The 26,388-nt window shown below is 45.1% G+C and overlaps 1 protein-coding gene across 1 annotated transcript in view; it reads right to left on the bottom strand.

The window, feature by feature from the left end:
- fbn2b (fibrillin 2b) overlaps positions 1 to 26,388 on the bottom strand; it is a 245,998-nt gene that overhangs the window by 30,766 nt on the left and 188,844 nt on the right. The window contains exons 43-56 of the mRNA XM_068016449.1: positions 25,807 to 25,932; positions 25,555 to 25,680; positions 23,409 to 23,534; positions 23,196 to 23,312; positions 19,995 to 20,123; positions 18,833 to 18,952; positions 17,080 to 17,205; positions 13,326 to 13,478; positions 11,082 to 11,147; positions 7,659 to 7,784; positions 5,939 to 6,058; positions 5,176 to 5,298; positions 4,071 to 4,202; positions 2,448 to 2,573 (exon numbers count right to left, since the gene is read on the bottom strand). Coding sequence (XP_067872550.1) covers positions 2,448 to 2,573; positions 4,071 to 4,202; positions 5,176 to 5,298; positions 5,939 to 6,058; positions 7,659 to 7,784; positions 11,082 to 11,147; positions 13,326 to 13,478; positions 17,080 to 17,205; positions 18,833 to 18,952; positions 19,995 to 20,123; positions 23,196 to 23,312; positions 23,409 to 23,534; positions 25,555 to 25,680; positions 25,807 to 25,932 — 1,716 coding nt within the window. The remainder of the gene's footprint in view (positions 1 to 2,447; positions 2,574 to 4,070; positions 4,203 to 5,175; positions 5,299 to 5,938; positions 6,059 to 7,658; positions 7,785 to 11,081; positions 11,148 to 13,325; positions 13,479 to 17,079; positions 17,206 to 18,832; positions 18,953 to 19,994; positions 20,124 to 23,195; positions 23,313 to 23,408; positions 23,535 to 25,554; positions 25,681 to 25,806; positions 25,933 to 26,388) is intronic.

The raw sequence follows: 26,388 nt of genomic DNA, 5'->3' as shown, positions 1-26,388 counted from the left end.
ACACCCACAGAAACCCCCAGCCCCAACGCACTCCCACAGAAACCCCCATCCCCAACACACACCCACAGAAACCCCACCCCAACAAACACCCACTGAAACCTCCAGCCCCAATACACCCACAGAAACCCCCAGCCCCAACAAACACCCACTGAAACCCCCAGCCCCAACGCACACCCACAGAAACCCCCAGCCCCAACGCACACCCACAGAAACCCCCAGCCCCAACGCACTCCCACAGAAACCCCCATCCCCAACGCACTCCCACAGAAACCCCCATCCCCAACACACACCCACAGAAACCCCACCCCAACAAACACCCACTGAAACCTCCAGCCCCAATACACCCACAGAAACCCCCAGCCCCAACAAACACCCACTGAAACCCCCAGCCCCAATGCACTCCCACAGAAACTTCCAGCCCTAACACACACCCACAGAAACCCCCAGCCCCAACACACCCACAGAAACCCCAGCCCCAACACACCCACAGAAACCCCCAGCCCTAACACACACCCACAGAAACCCCCAGCCCCAATGCACACCCACAGAAACCCCAGCCCCAACACACACCCACAGAAACCCCCAGCCCCAACGCACTCCCACAGAAACCCCCAGCCCCAACGCACTCCCACAGAAACCCCCAGCCCCAACACACCCACAGAAACCCCAGCCCCAACACACCCACAGAAACCCCCAGCCCCAACACACCCACAGAAACCCCAGCCCCAACACACCCACAGAAACCCCCAGCCCCAACACACACCCACAGAAACCCCCAGCCCCAACGCACACCCACAGAAACCCCCAGCCCCAACACACCCACAGAAACCCCAGCCCCAACACACCCACAGAAACCCCCAGCCCTAACACACACCCACAGAAACCCCAGCCCCAACACACACCCACAGAAACCCCCAGCCCCAACGCACTCCCACAGAAACCCCCAGCCCCAACGCACTCCCACAGAAACCCCCAGCCCCAACGCACACCCACAGAAACCTCCAGCCCCAACACACACCCACAGAAACCCCCAGCCCCAACACACCCACAGAAACCCCCAGCCCCAACGCACTCGCACAGAAACCCCCAGCCCCAACGCACTCCCACAGAAACCCCCAGCCCCAACGCACTCCCACAGAAACCCCCAGCCCCAACGCACACCCACAGAAACCTCCAGCCCCAACACACACCCACAGAAACCCCCACCCCAACAAACACCCACAGAAACCTCCAGCCCCAACACACACCCACTGAAACCCCCAGCCCCAACACACCCACAGAAACCCCCAGCCCCAACACACACCCACAGAAACCCCCACCCCAACAAACACCCACAGAAACCTCCAGCCCCAACACACACCCACTGAAACCCCCAGCCCCAACACACCCACAGAAACCCCCAGCCCCAACGCACTCCCACAGAAACTTCCAGCCCCAACACACACCCACAGAAACCCCCAGCCCCAACAAACACCCACTGAAACCTCCAGCCCCAACAAACACCCACTGAGACCCCCATCCCCAACACACACCCACAGAAACCCCCAGCCCCAACAAACACCCACTGAAACCTCCAGCCCCAACATACACCCACAGAAACCCCCAGCCCCAACAAACACCCACTGAAACCTCCAGCCCCAACAAACACCCACTGAGACCCCCATCCCCAACACACACCCACAGAAACCCCCAGCCCCAACAAACACCCACTGAAACCTCCAGCCCCAACATACACCCACAGAAACCCCCAGCCCCAACAAACTCCCACTGAAACCTCCAGCCCCAACACACACCCACAGAAAACCCCAGCCCCAACACACACCCACAGAAACCCCCAGCCTCAACAAACTCCCACTGAAACCTCCAGCCCCAACACACACCCACAGAAAACCCCAGCCCCAACACACACCTACAGTAAGGCCCAATCCACATGACACACATCCACAAAAATCTGTCTTGAGTGTGTGCGGGATGGGTAAAGTCAGTGCACCTCTAGTTCTACAGGTTAACCTGTACCAGATGAAAACTGTTCAATCCAGAACTAAGCCCCATCCTCAAATATTTAACGACATCATCCATTAGCTGGATGGCATAAACAGCTGAAAGAGAGTTAGGGTTCTCGTGATTCAACTCTTATGTTCTGATGTGGTGATCAGTCAGGTTCACTGTTGCCTTTTGAATGGCCACCAGCACAATAAACCAGAAGTATCCATATTACATTGGACATCTCCAAGTATTGGATGTGGAACCAGAATATAAATCGGGGAAATCACTGCTTAGTGTTTCTGCCAGTCTGCTCACTCTGTTTAATAATTGATCTTGTGAACCCACACCTCTCTTGTTACTTCTGACAATTCCCCAGTAAATTTCTGAGACAATCTAATTTCCTGTTAAGAGGCAAGAGTTTTTCTGTGGATCTTGTCCATGTTTCGAGGTTTCCTACTCACCCAGACATTCTGTAGCTGATGGACTTTCCAAGAATCCTTCGTTGCAGTCACACCTGTAGCTGCCAACTGTGTTGATACATCGTCCATTCTGACATATCCCTGGTTTGGTGCGACATTCGTTTTCATCTGGAAATGTTCCAATAGAATTTTAACCCGTGTGTAAGAATGAAAGACCTGTATTTATAAACAACACCGTATCCCATCTCTCAGCAATGTACAATGAAATAATTTAATGTGTAGTTATTGTTGTTATGTTGGCCATTTCACACACAGTAAAGGTCCCACAATCAATTAATTGGTTTTAGTGATGCTGATTGAGGGAGGAATGTTGGCCAGGACACCAGGAAACCTCACTGCTCTTCTTTGAATAGAGCCTAGAAACCTTTTATGTACTCAAGTGACAGACGGGGCCTCAGTTTAATGTCTAAGGGAAACCTCCAACAATACAACAATCCATCAGTACTACACTGAAGTGTCAGTCTAAATTATGTTCACAAGTTCTGGAGTCAGACTTGAACCCACAAACTTGACTCATAAGCAAGAGTGCTACAATTAAGCAAAGTTGAAATTCAGATATTCAAGTGTAACGCTCCTTAATATTTAACCTGGATGTGACCTTACTCTATAACAAGTTCAGGTCAAATGCATGGAAACACTTTCTTTGTTGAACATTTCTACTTGGTCACTCAAGCCTATTTTCGATCAAATTTTTAGAGGGGTAACAAATTGGTAATTTGTTTGGTACAAGATCATTCACTACTAACCTGAAGTTTCACGGTTATCTGAATGTCAGAACATCCCAGAATTAGGCACTAACTCAAAATCAATCAGTATTTTTCAACAAAGCTCATCATCAATTAAATCAGAGATATGTAAAACAGACTAGACATGATGACTTTTGATAATTAAAACAGGTTCATATTTCCCACATCAGATGTCTTTAATCTTCCTGTACAGAATCATTGGTCTGAGTTTGTCTTCACCTACTTGTCCAATTAGACAGTGAAGTCTATGAATGAACTTCTGTCAAGCAGTTGCCCCTTCTTTGCCTACCCCAGGTAAATGATGGAGGAGAGGCAAGGCATAGCCAGTCAGGCCATCTGATTTCCCTTCTTGCTGCTACTGATAATCCTCAAACCTGAGAACCGTAAGGAGAGGAGTGGCAGTAGTCCCTGGGGTAGTGATGATGAACCCCCCATTTTGTTGGCTGGAGGGAGAGCATTGGCCTTCTCTCTGTAATAGTCCCAAACACTAATCTGCTGAAGACCCCAGCCCAATCCAAGACCTTCAGCAAAAAATCGTAGTCAGGTATTTGTGGTGCCCCTCTAATTGCAGCTCCCGCTTCGCATGATGTGGTGAGAGTCCTGCTGCAGCACTACTGCATTTACCTCATTGGCAGTGGTGGGCTACATCTCAATGGCAATCCCACCTAAACCACCAGCAGGAGGAGAAACATCCAAGTCATCATGTCCCAAGAGGTAACTATAAACCTTCTGAATCCATGTGCACTAATTAGATAGACAACAGCCAGCAGACAGACATACAGTGAAGACAGACACACACAATAGACCAGCAGGCACACAGACAGACAGACAGACACACATGACAGACAGGGTGGTGTACCCATGCAGCCCTCTCCGTCTGGTCTTCGCATCATTCCAGGTGGGCAGATGCACATGAACGTGCCAATCAGATTCTTGCACATCATCCCTCGGGACTCACAGTCATGGAATCCTTCTGAACATTCATCCAAATCTGTAATCAGGGGTAAGCAGTAGTCAGCAAATGCATAAACCTGTCTCACAGCCATCTGACATCTGCTTCTGCATTAACTTACCACCAGTTGACTATAACTCACACTCACTCATGGTTGAACCACTGTCCAGTGTATCAGTCATATCAAAAATTGCCAAGGGTTCTGGACAATATTGGGGAATATCTTCCTCGGAGTGTTAGTGACTAAACTGGTGAGCTACACGGGAATCAATAAATTTACTAAAGTAAGTCGCAAGTCCAGTCATCGAATGCATCATTTTCATCTGAACCATGCTAACAATTATGAATTCATCATCCCAATATGTCTGGCCTCTCCATATTAAGAGAGCCCCACTTGTCAGCTGTAACTTCATTCAGTTGGGTTTGTGAGCTGTTATCAGGAGTCGGGTCAAGTTATGGATTTGCTAAATTTTTGTTGGGCTATTTAGATTGAATTCACACTGGATCTGGTCACGTCATGGTGGATCTGGTCACACCGCAGCTGCACTGAATCACTCCACAGCCGGAGCAGATCACTCCACAGCTGGTATTGGATTGGGTTGGTATTGGAGCTGATCACTCCTCAGCTAGAGTTGTTCATCCAACAGCTGGAAATGGTGTCCCCACAGTTGATTTTGCTGGTTCTATAGCTCAATAGAAGAGATTTTGGTCTCTTGGTGAATGCCAATGTAACTGCTTGAGCATGTCATTTTGATAGGCTGGTGTTAAAATAATCCACATAATGAAAGAAAGTCTTGTCTTTCCAATCTATTATAACAGATCTCTATAAACAAGTGCCAGCTATAATTATTGGTGTGTTGGCAAATCTGTTAAATCACTGATATTTTAATTAAAAATGTATTTCCATACAAATTATAAATTATATATTACTTAAATTACAGAAAGCTATTATTTAGCACCTGGTCAGTGCTGTACCGTAGCTGAGTGCCTCTGGTGCCAATCCTTCCCTTACCTTTGCACATCTTGCGATCGTCTCTCAGAATGTAACCTCCAGGGCAGGTGCACTCATAGGAACCATAGCTGTTGATGCAACGAAATGCACACAGCAGGGGATTGAGGGAACACTCATTGATATCTAAAAACACAAACAAAAGTTTGTACATCGCACAGCCACGTAATCTCTGAAGCTTCTCATGCCAGCTCTTGCATTGGGTTACATTATCCAGCTGCCCACTTATTACAGGTCATGCATTATAAGGAGGAAGAAATTCTATGAGACTTTCTGTTTCAAAACCAAACATCGCCAGTACCCATTACAAAACCAAACGTCGCCAGCAACTACTCCAAAACCAAACGTCGCCAGTACCCACTGCAAAACCAAACGTCGCCAGTACCCACTGCAAAACCAAACGTCGCCAGCAACCACTCCAAAACCAAACGTCGCCAGCACCCACTGCAAAACCAAACGTCGCCAGTACCCACTGCAAAACCAAACGTCGCCAGCACCCACTGCAAAACCAAATGTCGCCAGCAACCATTCCAAAACCAAACGTCGCCAGCACCCACTGCAAAACCAAATGTCGCCAGCAACCACTCCAAAACCAAACGTCGCCAGCACCCACTGCAAAACCAAACGTTGCCAGCACCCACTGCAAAATCAAACATCACCAGTATCCGCTACAAAACCAAATATCGCCAGTACCTGCTCCAAAACAACAATATCAATTGCACCTCAGAACAGCTGTGCAATTGAGTCATTAAAATGTTTGGCCTACCTTCGCAAGTCATCATTGGACCAGGTTCAAATCCATCGTCACATGCGCACTCAAACCCTCCGATAACATTGCTGCAAGTTCCGTTACCACACGGGTTACCAATAGTGCACTCATCAGTATCTGGACACAAACACAAACACCATACTCAGTCCTGGGTATTGACACATTTCATAGAGCTTGATTGGCAAGGCCCTTTGTATTTTGGTGTACATGCAATTCCTGACACAAAGCTTCTTTCAATAATGCACAGACAGTATTGCAGGAAGAAAACAGTCAAATTCAAGAAAGATCTCGCAGATGCCGTAATGTGGTTTGACATCCTTCTGAGATGGGTGAAGAAACAGGGGGCAGGGAAATAGTGCAAACAGAAGAGTGAGGCATCAGGGAGAGACCAGCTGAGCAAATAGGAAGCTATGAATAGCATGAAGAGGGAGCCATCAATAGTGAAAAAGTAGAAACCCAAGAATAAAGAAATAGGGAGCTACCAACAGACTGAGGAAGTATGGAGCTACCAACAGGGTAAAGAAATAAGGAGCGACTAACAGGTTATAGAGTCACAGAGTTATACAGCACAGAAACAGGCCCTTCGGCCTATGGTGTTCGTGCCGGCCATCAAGCACCAAGGTCAGACAGCCAATGTTACCAATACCACTGTTGCTGCTCAAAATGGTTGGAAGTCCATAATGTGCTTTTCCCCGAAAAACACTATGTTCAAGGTATCCTGTTATGTGGATCTTTCACAGTTTTCTGCAGGAAAAACTTTCCTCCAATTCCATCAGCCCTCCTTTTTCAAGGGCAGTGTCTTAATGGGGCATGAATTCCATGGCACCAATCCTCAACATGTCCATGCACATGTGCCTGCACTCACACTTTCCGGTAAGAGTCACTGGATGAAGACCACGAGCAGGAACCAACTGATTTTCCCTTCCTTTCCATAACCCAGGGCATTGAGGTTAATTGAAGTGTCCAGGCTACTTCCCTGGCTGAGATTAGCTAAACTGGTGCAGGTCAGGGATGGTCCCTGGGATACTCGGGTCTGTACAGCTCAGTCCCACACTCACCACTGAGACATGAGGTAACTGAAATGATCTGTTTAAAGCTAAGAATAGGTTACAAAAAATTTTTATGTACTGCCCTTCAATTTCCCTGTGAGGATGCTTCTCCTGCCACTCAGCTTCCTACAGGCAACCAAAGCAGGCCTGCAGACTCTACACGACAGGTGACCTTGTGGCTAAGAGGGACTACAGTAGTCCCCACTTCATGTCGTTACTTAGCAACGCAGCCAGGATCTCAGGGATATTACGCACAACAACATCAGATGGTCAGGTGTAATAGACAGGCTAGGGATATTTTTGACAGCTCTTGTACCCAGCCACTGTTGACAATTACAGTGCTGTTCATTGAGGCAAGTTCTGAGGCTGAGAATCCCTGATATTATTTATCACAACATCAGTGCAGCAGAAGCCCATTATACCTACGACAGTACATTCTGTATGCCTGCTTTTTCCTCTTCAAGTGTTAATCTAACTTACAGTTAAATGTTGTGATTGTCTTTGTTTAATTAAGTCCCTCTGGTAATGGATTCCTTTCGCAATAATCCTATGGTGTGAAAACATTCCCCCAAACCCACCCCCTAACTGTGTTTCAAGCCCTAATCCTCAATTCGTGCTCCTTTACATGTCTTTTGTTCAAATGAGACACGTCACATCAAGCAACTCACCAACACAGTTGACTCCAGTGAAATCCAGGCTATATCCGAATGGACATTCACATCGGAAGGAACCATCAGTGTTTATACAGTGTCCGTTAACACAAATTCCGGGATTCTCTACACACTCGTTCACATCTTATAAAGAGGGAAACAAAAATAAGATATCAGGAGTTCCATGTTAAAACCCATCAGTTCAATGCAATGATTATCTGGGTATGGTTAATGAAAATGTTTTCAGTTTCAGGATTAAAGTAAGAATCAGTAGAACCTAGAGTGTTGTGTGACCGGAATCACACCTGCCGAATGGAAACATATTAATTTTGTTATATGGGACACTACTTGAAACTTTTTTACTGGACATTGCAGATAACTTGTTTAAAAAAAAGCAGAACTGAACAGTCGAAAATATGGTTGCAATTTGCATTCTGAGAGACAGTTGAATAGAGAGACGATGGGAGTGCTCACTGATTCAATTAACAAGATTGGTCTGGGCAACAGTGATGATCAACATCCTTTATGGAAGAGCCAGAACTCCATCCCACACCAAGTGTGTCTGGAAAGCTTTGATGTTCAGCAACCCTCCAAGAAGCTGCTGTTTCAAACAAAGAGATGGTCACATGACCCACCTGCTGGCCAGACTGGGACTTTTTTGAACTGTGTCTCACAGAAAGGAATGAGACTGCAATTTGAACAGAAAGGAGAAAGACTGCCACTGGACTGGCAGAAGGAAGATCTCTCCCTGTCTCTCTCTCTCCAGCAAAGTGGGTGCCACAGTGGCGCAGCCTCACAGCTCCAGCAACCCGGGTTCAGTTCTGGGTACTGCCTGTGCGGAGTTTGCAAGTTCTCCCTGTGACCGCGTGGGTTTCCGCCGGGTGCTCCAGGTTTCCTCCCACAGCCAAAGACTTGTAGGTTGATAGGTAAATTGGCCATTGTAAATTGCCCCGAGTGTAGGTAGGTGGTAGGGGAATGGTGGGGATGTGGTAGGGAATATGGGGTTAATGTAGGATTGGTATAAATGGGTGGTTGTTGGTTGGCACAGACTCGGTGGGCCGAAGGGCCTGTTCCAGTGCTGTATCTCTAAATAAATAAAATAAATAAAAACCATGGTGGCAACTTCTACGCTTCAAGAGTACAGACAAAGCCTCTCTTCGGCTTCTGGTGCCAGAGAAGCAAGCTTGAAATTGTGCACTGAGACCCAGTGAGGACTCCAAGACCTTAACTTCAACTGAGGACATTGTATCAAGGACATTACCACCCAGTAACGGAATTCCATTTATTACAAACTCTCCTTCAACGCCCCCCAATTCTTTCTTACCCTCTGTATCCATTTGTGTGTGTTTCTCTCATATGCATGTGAGCGTGGTTGCATCATGTATTTTAGTATTTTAACCGAGTTAGAGTGATAAGGCTAATAAACTTACATCTTTCTTGTTTAAACCTATGAAAAGCTGTCTTATTGGTTCATTGCAATTACAATTAAGAGTGCAGTGAGCCAGGGCTCACTGGTTGGAGGGGGAGGTGGTGGTAAGCTATAATCACTGTGTTTTAAAAGATAAATCCTGTTATGGCCAAACCAGAAAAGGGGCAGGAGGGGAGCCTGAGACCCCTTGCTCAACCGGTCTTAACAGTTGTAACTAGTTTCACTGTGCAGACAGGGATTGGAGGACTTGAACGATTTCAGCAATGTCTAACCATGCTGGGGTGGGGGTGTAGACATGTCTTGTTTACAATCTCAAGGAAAATCTGAAGTGTATTGTAACCTAGTAACACAGCAATGAAGTGAGCAGGAGAAGACCACTTGTTCATCCAGACTAATCTCCCAAACCTCCCATCAACTCACCAAGGCTCCTTCGACAGCACCTTCCAAACCCATGACCTTTACCACCTAGAAGGACAAGGGCAGCAGATGCATGGGAACACGATCATCTGCAAGTTACCCTCCAAGCCACACACCATCCTAATTTGGAACTATATCGCCGTTCCTTCATGGTCGCTGGGTCAAACTCCTGGAGCTCCTTTCCTAACAGCACTGTTGGTGTACCAATACCCCATGGACTACAGCGGTTCAAGAAGGCAGCTCACCACCACCTTCTCAAGGGCAATTAGGGATGGGCAATAAATGCTGGCATAGCCAGTGACGCCCACATCCCATGAACAAATAAAAAAAAAATCAGGTTCCTTATTGTGATTTTCCTAATAGGAATTTATTCAGTTTAAAATAATGTCTATAAAATGACTGACTTGTGAGAGGACATCTTCCTGTTGTGTCTACAATGACATTCTCCCTCACACGTGCACACATATGTGCGCACGCACAGCCCCCCACCATGCCCCCTTGCCCCCACTCCAGATGATTTGTTCCTGTGTTGGTTACCTTACAATGTTTGCTAGAGATCTGGCTTAGTTCATTACTCATTCACACCTGTTTTATATTCTGTTCCTTTTCTTAATAAAGAATTTTCCGATAGGCTGAGCTTCAGAAAACTCTAAAAACGGCATACGTCTAGTTTGAAGTTTGCAAACATTTTTTTATTCATTCATGGGATGTGGGCATCGCTGGTTAGGCCAGCATTTATTGCCCATCCCTAATTGCCCTTGAGAAGGTGGTGGTGAGCTGCCTTCTTGAACCGCTGCAGTCCATGTGGGGTAGGGACACCCACAGTGCTGTTAAGAAGGGAGCTCCAGGATTTTGATCCAGTGACAGTGAAGGAATGGAGATATAGTTCCAAGTCAGCATGGTGTGAGGCTTGGAGGGGAACTTGCAGATGGTGGTGTTCCCATGTATTTGCTGCCCCTGTCCTTCTAGGTGGTAGAGGTTGCGAGTTTGGAAGGTGCTGTCGAAGGAGCCTTGGTGCGTTGCTGCAGTGCATCTTGTAGATGGTACACACTGCTGCCACTGTGCGTCGGTGGTGGAGGGAGTGAATGTTTGTGGATGGGGTGCCAATCAAGCGGGCAGCTTTGTCCTGTATGGTATTGAGCTTCTTGAGTATCGTTGGAGCTGTACCCATCCAGGCAAGTGGAGAGTATGCCATTATACTCCTGAACTAGAGCTCAACATAAATTATTTATCCTTGTTAAGAGGTTACCATATCACAGAATGTGTGAAGGATATCACAAAGGACATTCAGAGTGAGCAACAATTTCCTGGATCCAGTCACTGAGCTTGAGAATCAAAGGCTGACCAAAAATATTTTAGGAAGTAATCAGCAAATGAAATTTACAAGAGAAGCATGTAGAACGGAAGGTTCAGGGCTGCTATTGATGTAGAGATCTGAAGGAGACAGTTTTTGTGATGTGTTAGTGAACACAGGAATTGTATTTGTTTTAGTTCTGATTCTCTTCACTGTAGTAAAATAATTATTCTTCTAACAGAGCAGAATGAAGCACACAGACTTGGTGAATTCTACACATTGTTACTGAAAATAGACCAACCTTCACGGGTATCACCGATGCCGGGGATAGCGCCATGGCCATAAGGGCACAGTTCCTGGAAAGCAACTGAAAGAGAAAAGTAAACTCATTAAGAGCAGCACCAAGCAGAAACAATGTGTGATTGTACAGGATGGGACACAGGATATAATTAAATGCAAATCACAGAGGGTGAACCTGCTAGACTGACAAAGTGTGTCACACTGGTTAGTAGGTTTTATAAGCATTAAGCTTGAATGGAGGGTTTTGCAGACCACGCTGCAGGATACTGTAGTTTTAGAAAAGCCTTCATTATCTTCTTTCTGTACCTCTTTATTTAAAGCTGATATTTGCACCTTAATGCAAATATGTCCTTCCCCTCCAATAAGTCCTTGTGTCTCTCAGTTACTGATGATGTACAGACTAAGAACATAGGAACAGGAGTTGGCCATTTAGCCCCTCAAACTTGTTCTATCATTCAACGAGATCATGGCTGATGTGTGACCTAACTCCATAAACACACCTTTGCCCTGTAACTCCTAATACATTTGGTTAACAACACTCTACCAACCTCAGATTTAAAATTAACAATTGATCTAATATTAATCACCATTTGTGGAATAGAGTTCCAAACTTCTATCACCCTTTGTGTGTAAAATTATTTCCTAATTTAACTCCTGAAAACACTGCCTCTAATTTTTAGACTATGCCCCCTAGTCCTAGACCCTCATACCAGCAGAAATAGTTTACCTCTATTTTCCCTACCTGTTCCTCTTAATATCTTGAAAATGTTGGTCTAATCACACCTTAACCTTCTAAATTCCAGGAGTACAACCCTAGTTTGTGTAATCTCTCCTTGTAATTTAACCCTTGGACTCCAGGTATCCTTCTGGTAAATCTGTGCTACACTCCCTCTTAAGACCAATATATCTTTCCTAAGATGAGGTGCCCAGAGCTGCTCACAATACCCCAGGTGTGGCTAACCAGGGCTTTGTATAGCTGTAGCATAACTTCTACCCCCTTGTATTCCAGTTCTCTAGATATAAAGGCCAGAATCCCATTCGGCTTTGTGATTATTTTTTGTATCTGTTCATGACATTTTAATGATCTAACTGCCTGGACCCCAAGTTTCTTTGGGCCTCCACTGTTTCTAGCTTTTTGCCATTTAGAAAGCATCCTGTTCTGTCCTTTTTACATCTAAAGTGGATGACCTCACACCTGTCTACATTGAAATCCATTTGCCGCAGTTTTGCCCATTCACTTAATCTATTAATATCTCATAGTAATTTTATGCTTCTATCTGCACTGTTTACACTGCTGCCATTGTAAACTTAAATATGTGGTTGTCTATCCCATCATCTAATCATCAATAAATGTTGTGAATAGTTCAGGTCCCAACACAGTTCCATGCGGGACACCATCAATTAGAGTATCTGCCCATTATCCCTACTCTGTCTCCTGCCACTCAGCCAATTTTCTAACCAGGATAATCATTTGCCTTCAATTCCATGCGTTTCAACTTTAACAGTCTCTTATGGGGGACTTCAAAATGCCTTCTGGAAGTCCAGATAAATAATATCCATAGACATTCCCCCGTCCACTGTTTTAATCACCTCTTCAAAACATTCAGTTAGGTTCATCAAGCAAGACCTACAAACACATGCTGGTTCTCTCTGATGAGCTGAAAAATTTTCAGACGTCAATCGCTCTATTATTAATTATAATAATTTCCCGACAACAGATGTTAGGCTAACTGGTCTATAACTCGCTGGTTACCCTCTCTCACCGATCTTAAATAGCAGGGTGACATGCAAATTCCTATTCTAAAGAAAGGGTTTCTGAATCCAGAGAATTTTGGGACTTTATTGTAAGGACATCTGCAATGATTGCTCCTACTTCCTTTAAAATCTATAGAAGCTTCATGTTTTCTCTCTCTCTTTCCTCTATTCTTTAGTTTTGTTAGTTAGCCTGTAACATTGCTTTTAAAAAGGATGTGAACGGCAAGTCATGCTGAGCCTTCCTGATGTTTCAATCAATTTGGCCTGGAATTTCCTCGGAGTTACATCCCCGCGTGTAAACTGAGTTTCCATCGCGTGTCCATAAAGCTACGGCAGCAAAAATAGAGCAGCTGAGGAAATTCCAGGCTTATATTTTACATGCTGAGATCCAATATAGTTCAGGTGTGATGCAGGAGGGCCCTGTGCGAACGTATCAAACCCTTAGTAACACTGCTAACATAATCCAATGGACAGCAAAGTGGAAATCTACCTTCTTCTTCCTGAGGGCAAAGTTCACATGGGTCACCCCAGCCCTCTCCTGGCATCTTGCTACAGCAGCAGCGGGCTTTCGTTGTATTAAAGGCCTTGGGTACAGAACACTTGCCGTTTTCAAACCTGGTGAAGCAGAAGCTCTGCCTAGTATCTGAAAGATTAGAATCCAATAAGCAATACATATTCACTGAATCATTCACAGTTCACAGGTTTCACTGAACGTGATACACAGTTAAGGATTGACCTTGTTTAACACAGAGTATATCACAATGTTTCATTTGAAATCAATCAGTTATTATTCAAAGGAACTATAACTTTTCAACACTTTCATTCATCTAAACATGAGTGAAATGACAACTAACATGCTGCTGTGGCCTGCTCCGGAGTGCTCTCTGCTGACTGGAAGCCAAGCCTGTCAATCAGGCTGACTTTTGGGTGGGGAAACTGGCAGGGTTAAAAGACACACTTGGTGGAGTTAAAATGTTTCCGGTCCAAAACTCCATCACCCTGCCTATGTAACCTGCCCCTGTTAATACCCAGGCCTAAATGTCTAACCAGCTGAGGAAGGAGGAGGATAAATGATCTCTTCACTACTACTTAAAGTTATAGCATCGTGGGGCCCAAAATTGCATTGGGGAATAAGGGCACAAAGCAGGCTTATTTCTTTTGGAAGGCTGCAATTTGGTGCAGAAGCCGGTTCTGACTAGTTTCCACCCCATGTACCGAGCTTCTCAAATTCCAGTGCGGGGGCGGTGGGGGCAACGTGGGTGAGACTTCCATTTACCCCTCCTATGTCAAAAGATTGCTTTCCCGATTTAAACCAGCAATCCTGTCCAATATGCATTTCATAGATCCAACAGGAACCACATGTGGAGAGGAAGTGTGGGTTATATTCAGGCTTCACCTAAACCCTAGAAAGGCTTCATTGTAAAGATACTCAGATACTCCTACAGTCTCACTCCACATTCTCCTCACGTACTCCAACAGTCTCACTCCACATTCTCCTCATGTACTCCTACAGTCTCACTCCACATTCTCCTCACGTACTCCAACAGTCTCACTCCACATTCTCCTCACGTACTCCAACAGTCTCACTCCACATTCTCCTCACGTACTCCTACAGTCTCACTCCACATTCTCCTCACGTACTCCAACAGTCTCACTCCACATTCTCATCACGTACTCCAACAGTCTCACTCCACATTCTCATCACGTACTCCTACAGTCTCACTCCACATTCTCATCACGTACTCCTAAAGTCTCACTCCACATTCCCCTCACGTACTCCTACAGTCTCACTCCACATTCCCCTCACGTACTCCAACAGTCTCACTCCACATTCTCCTCACGTACTCCAACAGTCTCACTCCACATTCTCCTCACGTACTCCAACAGTCTCACTCCACATTCTCCTCACGTACTCCAACAGTCTCACTCCACATTCTCATCACGTACTCCTACAGTCTCACTCCACATTCCCCTCACGTACTCCAACAGTCTCACTCCACATTCTCCTCACGTACTCCTACAGTCTCACTCCACATTCTCCTCACGTACTCCTACAGTCTCACTCCACATTCCCCTCACGTACTCCAAGAGTCTCACTCCACATTCTCCTCACCTACTCCTACAGTCTCACTCCACATTCTCCTCACGTACTCCTACAATCTCACTCCCAATCGCCCTCTTTGTAAAGGTAATCAATCACAGTCCTTCGGCACAATTCTTACTTCCAGTGATCTCCTCCCCATCAATATTCTGAGATGCGAACCATTTGATCCTGCTGTCTTTTCTACTTTTATTCCCATTTAATTTTTTAAATAGTTTTCTATTGAATATTTTATCTTCATTAGTGACTTTTTGCTCGCCCTCCTTAGGTACTCCTGCAGTCCCATTTGCACACTCCTCAGGTACCCCCACAGTCCCCCTCCACATCTTCCTCAGGTACCCCCACAGTCCCCCTCCACATCTTCCTCAGGTACCCCTGTAGTCTCACTCCACATCCTCCTCGGGTTCTCCTACAGTCTCAGTCCACATCCTCCTCACATACCCCTAAGTCTCACTCCTAATCGCCCTCAGGTACACTCCTACAGTCTCACTCAGTCTCAAACTGAAGTCAATGGGAATCAAGGGGAAAACTCTCCACTGGTTGGAGTAATACCTAACAAAAAGGAAGGTGGTTGTGATTGTTGGAAGCCAATCATCTCAACCCAAGGACATCACTGCAGGAGTTCCTCAGGATCATGTCCTAGGCCCAGTCATCTTCAGCTGCTTCATCAATGACCTTCCCTCCAGCATAAGGTCAGAAGTGGGGATGTTCGCTAATGATTGTATGATGTTCAGTACCATTCGCAACTCCTCAGATACTGAAGCAGTCCATGTCCATATGCAGCAAGACCTGGACAACATTCAGGCTTGGACTAATAAGTGGCAAGTAACATTAGTGCCACACAAGTGCCAGGCAATGACCATCTCAACAAGAGAGAATCTAACCATCTCCCCTTGACATTCAACGGCATTACCATCGCTGAATCCCCCACTATCAACATCCTGGGGGTTAGCATTGACCAATAACTGAACTGGACCAGCTGCACAAATACTGTGGCTACAAGAGCAGGTAGAGGCTGGGAATTCTGTGACGAGTAACTCACCTCCTGACTCCCCAAAGCCTGTCCACCATCTACAAGGCACAAGTCAGAAGTGTGATGGAATGTTCTCCACTTGCCTGGATGACTGTGGCCCCAACAACACACAGAAAGCTCGACACCACCCAGGTCAAATCAGCCCACTTGATCAGCACCCCATCCACAAACATTCACTCCCTCCACAACCAACGCACAGTAGCAGCAGTGTGTACCGTCTACAAGATGCACTGCAGCAACTCCCCACACCTTCATCAGCACCTTCCAAACCCGCGACCTCTACCACCTAGAAGAACAAGGACAGCAGACGCATGGGAACACCACCACCTGCAAGTTCCCCTCCAAGTCACACACCACCCTGACTTGGAAATATATCCGCGTTCCTTCACTGTAGCTGGGTCAAAATCCTGGAACTCCCTCCCTGACAGCACTGTACAGCACAAGGAGTGCAGTGGTTCAATGAGGCGGCTCACCACCGCATTCTCAAGGGCAATTAGGGATGGGCAACAAATTCTGGCCTTGCCAGCAATGCCCACATCCCATGACAGAATTTAAAAAATTCACCTCAAGTATCCCTACAGTCTCACTCGCAATCGTCCTCGGACTACAGCCCGAGTCCACACTCTCCTCATGTACTCCGACAGTCTCACTCTGCACTCTCTTCAGGTCCTCCTATAGTTTGATTCCACATGTTCCTGAGGTACTCCTACAGTCCCAGTACCACCCACCTCAGGTACTCCTACAATCTCAATCCCAATAGCCCTTAGGTACACCTACAGCCCGAGTCCACACTCTCATCATGTAGTCCTACAGTCTCACTCCACTTCCTCCCCAGGTATGCCTACAGTCCCACTCCCACCCTCTTCAAGGTATTCCTGCAAATAATGCAGATATTTTCTGACCATATATGAAACTGATCTTAGTCAATGAAAACAAAGGAAGATTTATCAGGTGAAATAGAATTGTATTCTGGTACATACACTGTATTACAACACACACTGCTGAACACACACTATTTACCAGAATACATATATGCTACTTAAGTAACACACCCTACCTGAGGATACACAATCTCTGATTTATGGAGGTTTAGATCGTGGGCTCACTTACCAAAGCATCTCCTTCCATTCTCAGAGAGAACGAATCCTAGTGCACAGTTACACTGGAAGCTTCCAGGTGTATTGGTGCAGAAACCAAACAGACAGATGTTAGGGTCCTCCTCACACTCATTAATATCTGTAAACAAACAGGCAGAGAATCAGGACCGGCCCCATCCAAACTATTATGGCACTTTAACTGCTTTCATCTAGGTTAGGAATTGCAACAGAAGACTAAATTATAATTTAAGCATTTTAACAAGTAGCTCACTGTGTTCTCATGTGCAGACTAAAACATGTTTGACAGAGACAATTAATCTATTCTGATATCTGGATACTGTGAATCTAAACAGCATATTTGTACAATTGAAATCACTACTGGCAGACACTTCCTGCTCAGTGACCTGCGTTGTAAAAAGATGTGAGTGGATGTTGGGCAAGAACATCACAGCTTCGAATGCATTACTCCCACTATGGAGTAATGTGCCACACACAGTCTGTCTCAGCTTGCACATGACGAATGTCCACTTGGATAATGGACACTGGAAGCCTGTGGAACCCATATCAGCGAGAGGGCTAGTACCCGTAGACCCCTTATCACAAAGAGGGTCAGTGCCTATGGACCCTATATCACAGAGACAGTCAGTGTCTGTAGACCCCATATCACAGAGAGGGCTAGCACCTGTAGACACTATGGCCGGAACTTATCAAAGCCTGCATATTCCTGCTGCTGGGACTGAAAGTGGGACTTGACCCTGCGCAGACAGATGGTGGGACTCTGGGCAGAATTTTACTGGCGGCAGCCAATTAAGAGGATGTTCCAGGACTGCTGTCCAATTGATCATGGCAGTCCATCTCCCAGAGCTGTGGGCCCAATCAGAGGGCCGGCAGCTCAGCAGCATTGGCAGAGACTCCAAGTTGAGCCACCCACGAAGGCGAGTAAGTTTTTCAATTTAATGTGCCGGGACCAGGTAGGCAGGCCCCGGCATTCGGAGGGGTGTACCCTCCAGCAGCGGCACTGTAGCTGCGGGGGTGGCCATTGCCACTGGCAGGCCCCTCTGTGGGCCATGGGCGGCCAGAAAAGAGGGCCACCCACCTCCTGGGAACTCGCTGGGAGGCTGCCATGGCCCAATGCTGGCAAAATGTTGACGGGGGTGGGAAGTGCCCAATATTTGGCCAATTAATTGATTTAATTGGCCGCCCGCCTCTGGACAGCAGGCGGCAGCACCGCTGAGGTTCCCACCCCCATGAGTATCCCATGTAGGCCCATAGCACATAGAGGGTCAGTGTCTGTAAATCCCATAGTAGAGAGAAGGTCAGTGCTTGAGGATGCCATGTAACAGGAGAAAGTTAGCACCCAGTGAACAGCAAGAATCAGTGTCTACAGATGAGGTGGGGTAAACTGGGAGGGAAAAATCTTTAGAAAAAATAGAAAATGTTTTTTCAATCTGTATTCACATAAGGTGGCTGGCTGATTAACATAACTAAATGGCATCAATTCACAAAGTAGCCTCGGTTTCCACAGCACTGCAGGATAAAAGTGTTATTTCTGAGATTCTTTAACCTTGCAGTGTTAAAAAAAACTAACGCAACACTGCACAATGAACCACGTCACTCCGCTTTCTTAGAGTCAGTACCAAGAGCCATACTTCAGCATCTGCAGCCTTTGCTCTCTGTGGCTACCCGGCTAATGGAGAACCAGCCTGTACCCTCAAACTCCAGCTACATGACAGAAACCCAGCATTCTTCCATTTCATTCTATTTACCAATGCAGTGGTCATTCTGTACTTCGTACCCAGGAGGGCAGATACACCGGAAGGAACCGTCTAAATTCTGGCAGGTCCCAGGTGCACAGGTGCCAGGGTAGCTGATGCATTCATTGATATCTAAAGAGGAGGCAAAGAGCAGAGATGAGAGCAGAGCTAAATTAGAGACCAGACACTGGAAGGCAACTGTACAGCATCTCTCTATTTCAACTCTCTGAGAAATACAATGAATAATCACATCACATATAAACAAGTGCAAAATGATTAAAACACTTCAATGGATTTCCTGCCCACAATAATATTGGGCTTAACAGGATGCCAATAATCAGCTTTGCATTAATTTTCCTTCTTCACTATTTTAGCACAGAAATCTACCTCACTGACTCTATCGCAAAACCTCAGCCACAAAGTTTGCTGTAAAAAAAACCCTCGGGCTTATTGTTTTTCCTTAATCTGCCCATTTACTGAATGATGAGATTGGATATATCTGTGCAATTATAGGATAAGACACTGGAACATAAGAAAAACTCAAGGACAAGACAGAAAAAACACTTGACCATTAAAGGCCATCCATCTCATACCTATACTCTTCATCGAATTTAATCCATCTCATACCTATACTCTTCATCGAATTTAATCCATTTCATGCCCACGCTCATCAAATTTTCTTTTCTTGGGGATAAAGTTAAATATATACAATTTGCTGAAATAGCCAAGGACCAAGTCTAATTTTATATATTTTCCAGACAAGGAAAGCCAGCTTGAAATGGAATTGAACTTCCCTCCAAGGAACAGCTGTCCCCGCAATCAAGACCTCAAGCCGTAGTCACGACTAGCCACACTGGGCCTGCTGTGCTGCTGTTCAGTGTGATCCAGTGATTGAAAGGGGCAGCAGTTACATTGACATGCAGTAACACGCCTTACTGAGAATATTTGTTACTGATAAAACATCGGGCTATGCTGGAAACCATGTAAGTGTGCATATGGCTCCCAGGTGTGTCACTGTCTCAATAATGTGGAGAATGAAAGCCATCAGTTGAGATCTGTAGAGGATCTCACAGGTGTGCTTTGTGAGAGATCTTTAGACAGTGCCACATGTGGACATGGCAGACATAAAACTCGACCGATGAAGCTACAGACAGACAAAACATTTCTCACTCACCAACACAATTCTTCCCATCGGGCGGTAGCTCATAGCCATCCTGACACAAGCACTGGAAGGACCCGATACTGTTTATACACTGCCCGTTTCTACAGACCTGACCAATCAAAGTTGAGCACTCATCGATATCTAAAAAGAGGAAATATAATATCATTCTGCTTTTAAAATGAGGACCTTGTAAAGATTTCTAACTGATTCTAAAACTGAGCAATGGGCAGAAACAGGAATGAAAATATTGCTGAATGGACCAGAATATTAAAAAAACGATAAAATAGCAGAACAAGTTAGACGAAACATTGTGGTGGTTCTATTAAACAAGTAATGTGCTATGCATAACAAATTTACAAATGACTAGAATTCACAAGCTTTTAAATCTAACTATGGTGTCACCTAATCCTGACTTCCTGGCTGACCTTGTCTCCTCTCCCACTCATTCCAACCTTGCTGGTGTCCTGTACTGTGAGACTAGACCTCTCGCCTGTTGCCCTGTACTGTTATACAGAGAGTGAGATAGTACTAATTATACAGGGAGTGATCTTTTAAAATGTACAACGATGGGTAACTTATGAATGACCTGCTTGGATGTCGGATAAGCAGTCTGATAATTTAGCAACAGTGGAGAAGGCAAGAGAGGTGGTGGTGAGATAGAGTTGGCTGTCGTCAGCGTACATGTGAAAACTAACGCTGTGCTTTTGGATGATGTCGCCGAGGGGCAGTATTTAGATGAGAAATAGGAGGGGGCCCAGCACAGATCTTTGGGGGAAACCCAGAGGTAATGGACAAGAGTGGGAAAAGAAGCCATTGCAAGTTATGCTCTGGCTATGATCAGACAGATGAGAATGGAACCAGGCGAGAGCAGTCCCACCCAGCTGGACAACAGTGGAGAGGTGTTGGAGGAGGATGGTGTGACCAACAGTGTCAAAGGCTGCAGACAGGTCAAGAAGAATGAGGAGGGATAGTTTATCTTTATCACAGTCACAGTCACATATCAAAGTCACAAATGACATCCTAAGAGCCATTTCGGTACTTTGGCAGGAGCGAAAACCTGATTATTGGAATTCAAACATGGAGTTCTGAGAAAGATGGGCATGGATTTGGGAGGCAACAATATGTTCAAGGAGTTGGGAGAGGAAAGGGAGTTTGGAGATGGGGCGGTAGTTTGCAAGGTCGGTGGGGTCATGGGTTGGTGTTTTAAGGAGAGGGATGGTGAGAGCAGATTTAAAGAAGGGGAACAACACCTGATGAGAGAGAACCGTTAACAATATTGGCTAACATGGGGACAGGAGGGGAAGTCGGGTAGTCAGCAGTTCAATGAGAATACGTTCGAAGGTGCAGGAGATGAGTCTCATGGACAAGGTGAGCTTGCAGAGGCATGAGAAAAGATAAGAGAGAATCTAGACAAAGGTGTGAGTTCCGGGCTAGGGCGGGGGGAACCTCAGAGGAAGTTTGGCCTGGTGGGCCAGCAGAAGGGAGGGGCAGCATAGGCAGTTGATCAGATGGTCTCGATCTTAATGACAAAGATGTCCATGAGCTCCTCGCACTTATTGTTGGAGGTGAGGGTGGAGCAGACGGGGGAGGGGTTTAAGAAGAAGGTTTGCAGTGGAGAAAAGAAGCTGGGGGTTATCTTTGCATTTCAGGATGCTCCTGGAATAGCGAGCAGTTTTAGCAGATGAGAGCAGGACCCAACAGTGTTTTAAGTGGTCCAGCCAGATCTGGCGGTGGATGGCAAAGTTGTCTGTTTAAATCTATGTCCCTCGGAATTAAGCAGGCGAAGATGAGGGCCGTTGTGGGAGAACAGCCAGGGTGAGACAGAGTAACGGTTTTATTGCGGACGAGAGCATCAAAGGTGAAGGAGAGGGCACGGTTGAGCAAATCAGTAGCCGCAGAAATGTTGTGTCAAATGGAGGGCCAAAGGTTAGACAACTGGGATTTTCAAAGTGCATTTACAAATGAATTGGTGAATAGATATAGTCTTTACAAATTCACTTTGGCTGTCTTTGATCAGCTGAAAATTTCAACTTGTTCAGTCACCCTTTTCCTTGATTATAAACTCTAGAAATTTCCTGACAACAGAAATTAGGCTAACTGGTCTATAATTGCCTGGTTTCCCTCTCTCACGTTTAGCAGAGTGACAGGCACAGTTTTCCAATATAAAGGAACAGTTCCCAAATACAGAGAACTTTGGAAGATTATTAGGTTAGGATTGTATTCGCTGGAGTTCAGAAGAGTGAGGGGGGAATCTCATAGAAACCTATAAAATTCTAACAGGACTTCGCAGGGTAGATGCAGGAAGGATGGTTCCGATGGTGGGGGAGTCCAGAACCAGGGGTCATAGTCTAAGGATAAGGGGTAAACCATTCAGGATTGAGATGAGGAGAAATTTCTTCACCCAGGGAGTGGTGAACCTGTGGAATTTGCTACCACAGAAAGCAGTTGAGGCCAAAACATTGTATATTTTCAAGAAGGAGTTAGATATAGCTCTTGGGTCTAAAGGGATCAAAAGGGTATGAGGCGAAAGCGGGAACAGGTTACTGAGTTGGATGATCAGCCATGATCATAATGAATGGCGGAGCAGGCTCGTAGGGCCGAATGGCCTAATCCTGCTCCTATTTTCTATGTTTCTATTATAGTTAGGGCATCTGCAATGTTCTCACCTACTTCCTTTCAAATCCTGGGATGGGAACCATCTGGTCCTGGAGATTTGTCACTCTTTAGTGCAATTATTTTCTTCATTACTATTATTTTACTTCATTTATTTTGGTGAGTCCCTGTCCCTGATTCAATATTGGTTTCCTTGGAATGTGGCATGCTGACCTCTTCCTCATCTGTAAATCCTGAAGCCAAGTAGTTATTCAGCATGTCTGCCATTTCCTTATTTTCATTGATAATATCATGGTTATCAGTTTCCATGGGGGTTCACATTGCTCCTGAACACTCTCTTTTTCCTAATATAATTGTAAAATGTTTTTGTGTTGATTTTGATATCGCTTTGATATCCAGAGTTTAATTTGTGGTGTTCTAAGCTGATCTAAGCTGTGCCAAGAAATGTTGCATGAGTTTTGTTTTAGTGCCCCTGGGTTGGAGAGAGGAAAGTCTGCAGCAAATCTCAATGTATGGTTATTTACATTTTTACAGCAACAAAGCAAAGCACCACAGTGTGAGGCTGGGAGATGTTTAGTGTTAGTGGGTATTATCCCTTACCCATGCAGTCATTGTTGTGAGTGAGGTCAAATCCCGGGAAGCAGAGGCAGTTATATGATCCAACTGTGTTCTTGCAGGTTCCATTTCCACAGGGCTGCCGATCGCACTCATCGATATCTACAACACAAACGCACACAGGTCATTCACCATCTCACATCCAATGAGCAGATTAGTCTCTGTGAGTGAGTAGTGGAAAATTGAGAGATTTCTTACCCATGCACATTGTCTGGTCAGCTGTTGCTTTGAATCCATTGTGGCAAAGACACCGATAACTTCCTTCAGTATCAATACACTCTCCGTGGCTACAGATGTTTGGGATCTCCTGACACTCATTACGATCTGTCAGAAAAAGACATTGGAAGTGAGGCATTTACACCACATCTGTAGAACAGTAAGATCTATACACACCACCCACCAGACATGAGGGCTGTAAACACCACCTAGAGGGACAGGAAGCTTTGTACACACCACACATAGAACATGAGATCTATACACACCACCCACAGGGACAGGGAAGTCTGTATTTGGTGAAGCATTATCTTGATGTGATATAACTTGAAACTTTGATGTAGGAATTCACCAAAGGCGCAAGGATCTGGGTCTCTGTTCTCATAGACTTGCTGTGCCACATCACAGACCATGGTGTACAATCATAAATAATTATAATATATTAATTGTGTTTAATTGTATGCAGGTGATGGGCATTATCTGGGGATTCACTTGTGCTCCTAGAAATAGACACAGACTAAAACTGTGGTTGTTAGGTTAGGAGGTGTATGCTTGTAATGTGTAACTCCATAAATAATAAAAGTGTGTAAAGATTGGCTCCAGTTCAATCCCTCACCAACTGCCTTTTGGGAATAGAACAATAAACCCTCTGCACATAAAACTTCCTTGGTAAATTTCACAAGGTAAGATTTTAAATGGAGATCCTGATTCTATTTCACCGCCCCTGCCCTGCTGAATTTCCCTGCATTTCAACAAAATATACACGCATGATAATGTAACAGCTTAACAGGCACATCAGCCCTTTTATCTCGCTCTGGCATTATCTCTAGTTCCCAACATCACCAATTGATAACATCAATGTTCCCATGTCAGAAGTTACCATGGAGATTTAGTGCACAGTGAATCTTAAATTAATCACATATCAAACCTAATTCTATTTGTTTCTGGCTGCTGATTGACCTACAATATGATGCACCTAGACTTCCAAAAAGAATTGAACAAAGTTACACATGAAACGCTGCTAGTTAAGTCCAAATCTGCATTTTGGGGATGAATAAGCAACAAGCTGAAGGGATGAAAATAACAGGTTCTTGTCAGGGTGGGGGAGGGGCAGTTCTGAGTGCAGAGCTCAGGGTTCAGTGCTGGAACAATTTATGTTTCCCATTTGCATCACTGATTTGGATTCAGAAACTCAGTGCAAAATGAACTAATTTGCAGATGATACCAAATTAAAAAGAACACTGGAGCAATGGAAGCAGCTCAGTATTACTGAATGAGCTGGACAAAATATGTATGTGGATAGAACAGATGAAATTTAAATACAGATATTAAACAGGCTAAAAGGGTTAAATTGTGAGGACAGATTGCATAGACTGGGTTTATATTCCTTTGAATATAGAAGATATAAGAAGGGAGTGATCTAATTGAGGTAAGTAAAGGAGTTGATAGGATAGATAGAGAGAAACTATTTCCTCTGGTTTACGAATCCAGAACAAGAGGGCATAACAGTAAAATTAGAGCTCGGCTGTTCGGGGGTGATTTCAGGAAGCACTTCTTCACACAAAAGGGTAGTGGAAATCTAGAACTCTCCCCCCTTAAAAAGTCATTGAGGCTGGGAGTCATTTGAAAATTTCAAAACTGAAAGCATAAGGTGTTTGTTAGGCAAGAGGGTTACAGAACCAAGGCATGTAGATGGAGTTAAGATACATACCTAATTGCATGGTGGATCAGACTCAAGGGGCTGAATGGCCTACTCATTGATAATCTGAAACCCCCCCAAATAGACAGAACACCCCAACAGAACCCTCTGATAGACAGAACTCACTGACTGAAGCCCCCCGAATGACTGAACTACCCAACAGACTGAACTACCCCTGACAGAATGAACCCCCTTGATAGGGTGATGGAGGCAAAGACCCTATAATAATTTCAAAAAGAATTAGGTGCAGCAATGGGGGAAATGTTACCTCTCTCTGGATAAATGAATTAAGAAGATATACTTTATTTCCACATACAGTGACATTTCCCATTCAGTTCTTTTAAGAACAGCTGTAGACTGGCGGGTGCTGCAATATTCTTCAAATGGATTGAAGCCGGCAATCAGTAGACAATATGTCCTGCCACTACTCACCCACACAGGCTCCACTCAGTGAGAGTTTAAAACCTGGGGAACACTCGCAGCGGTAACTGCCTGGGATGTTGATACAGTCCGCATTCCGCTGGCACAGGTTATCTCCATTGGTGCACTCGTCAATATCTACCCCGAAACAACAGGCAAAGATAGGGTTTCATCATTCTTCATTAAAACGTCAGGAAATAGGATGCAAGTATGACAAACTCAAATGTATAATTGTAAAGATGAAGCAATAAGGTGACTGTTTACCTTCACAGATCAGGAACACATTGTTGTAGCTGAATCCCATCGGACACTCACAGCGGAAGTTTCCAATCTGGTTAATACAGACGCCATTTGCACAAATGCCTGGGATTTCCCGACACTCATCAATGTCTGCATGTGAAACAGACACATAAATTAGAGTTGAAAATCATCCTGATGTTGTTCATATACAAACCTGCAGTAACTGGACTCCAGTACTCTCAGGGCTCAATAATCCAACAGGCTGCAGTGACTGGACTCCAGGCCCACAGCCCCCAGCAAACTAACAGATTGCATGGCTCGGTCCAGTCCAATCTGCAAACTTTCTGTTTAGCTTCACAAAAGATTTATTGAAATTAAATCTGTTTTCTTATTGAAAAAGGAACAATTTTCCATTGACAGCTACATTCCAATTTAACTTTAGAGATATTGAGAAAGTTTATTTTTGCACTGATCTATCTTGTTTTTATCTATATTTCATGCCCAATATTCAGAAATGTTTTGTTGACTATACTTGGATTAGTTGAGTGGAGCACATAGGAATAATTTAAAGCTCCATTCTATGTGAATTACTTCAATACCCAGAAT

The sequence above is a fragment of the Heterodontus francisci genome, chromosome 36 (genome assembly GCF_036365525.1).
Source record: "Heterodontus francisci isolate sHetFra1 chromosome 36, sHetFra1.hap1, whole genome shotgun sequence".
Lineage (NCBI taxonomy): Eukaryota > Metazoa > Chordata > Chondrichthyes > Heterodontiformes > Heterodontidae > Heterodontus > Heterodontus francisci.
This window is presented reverse-complemented; position numbering and strand designations above follow the sequence as displayed.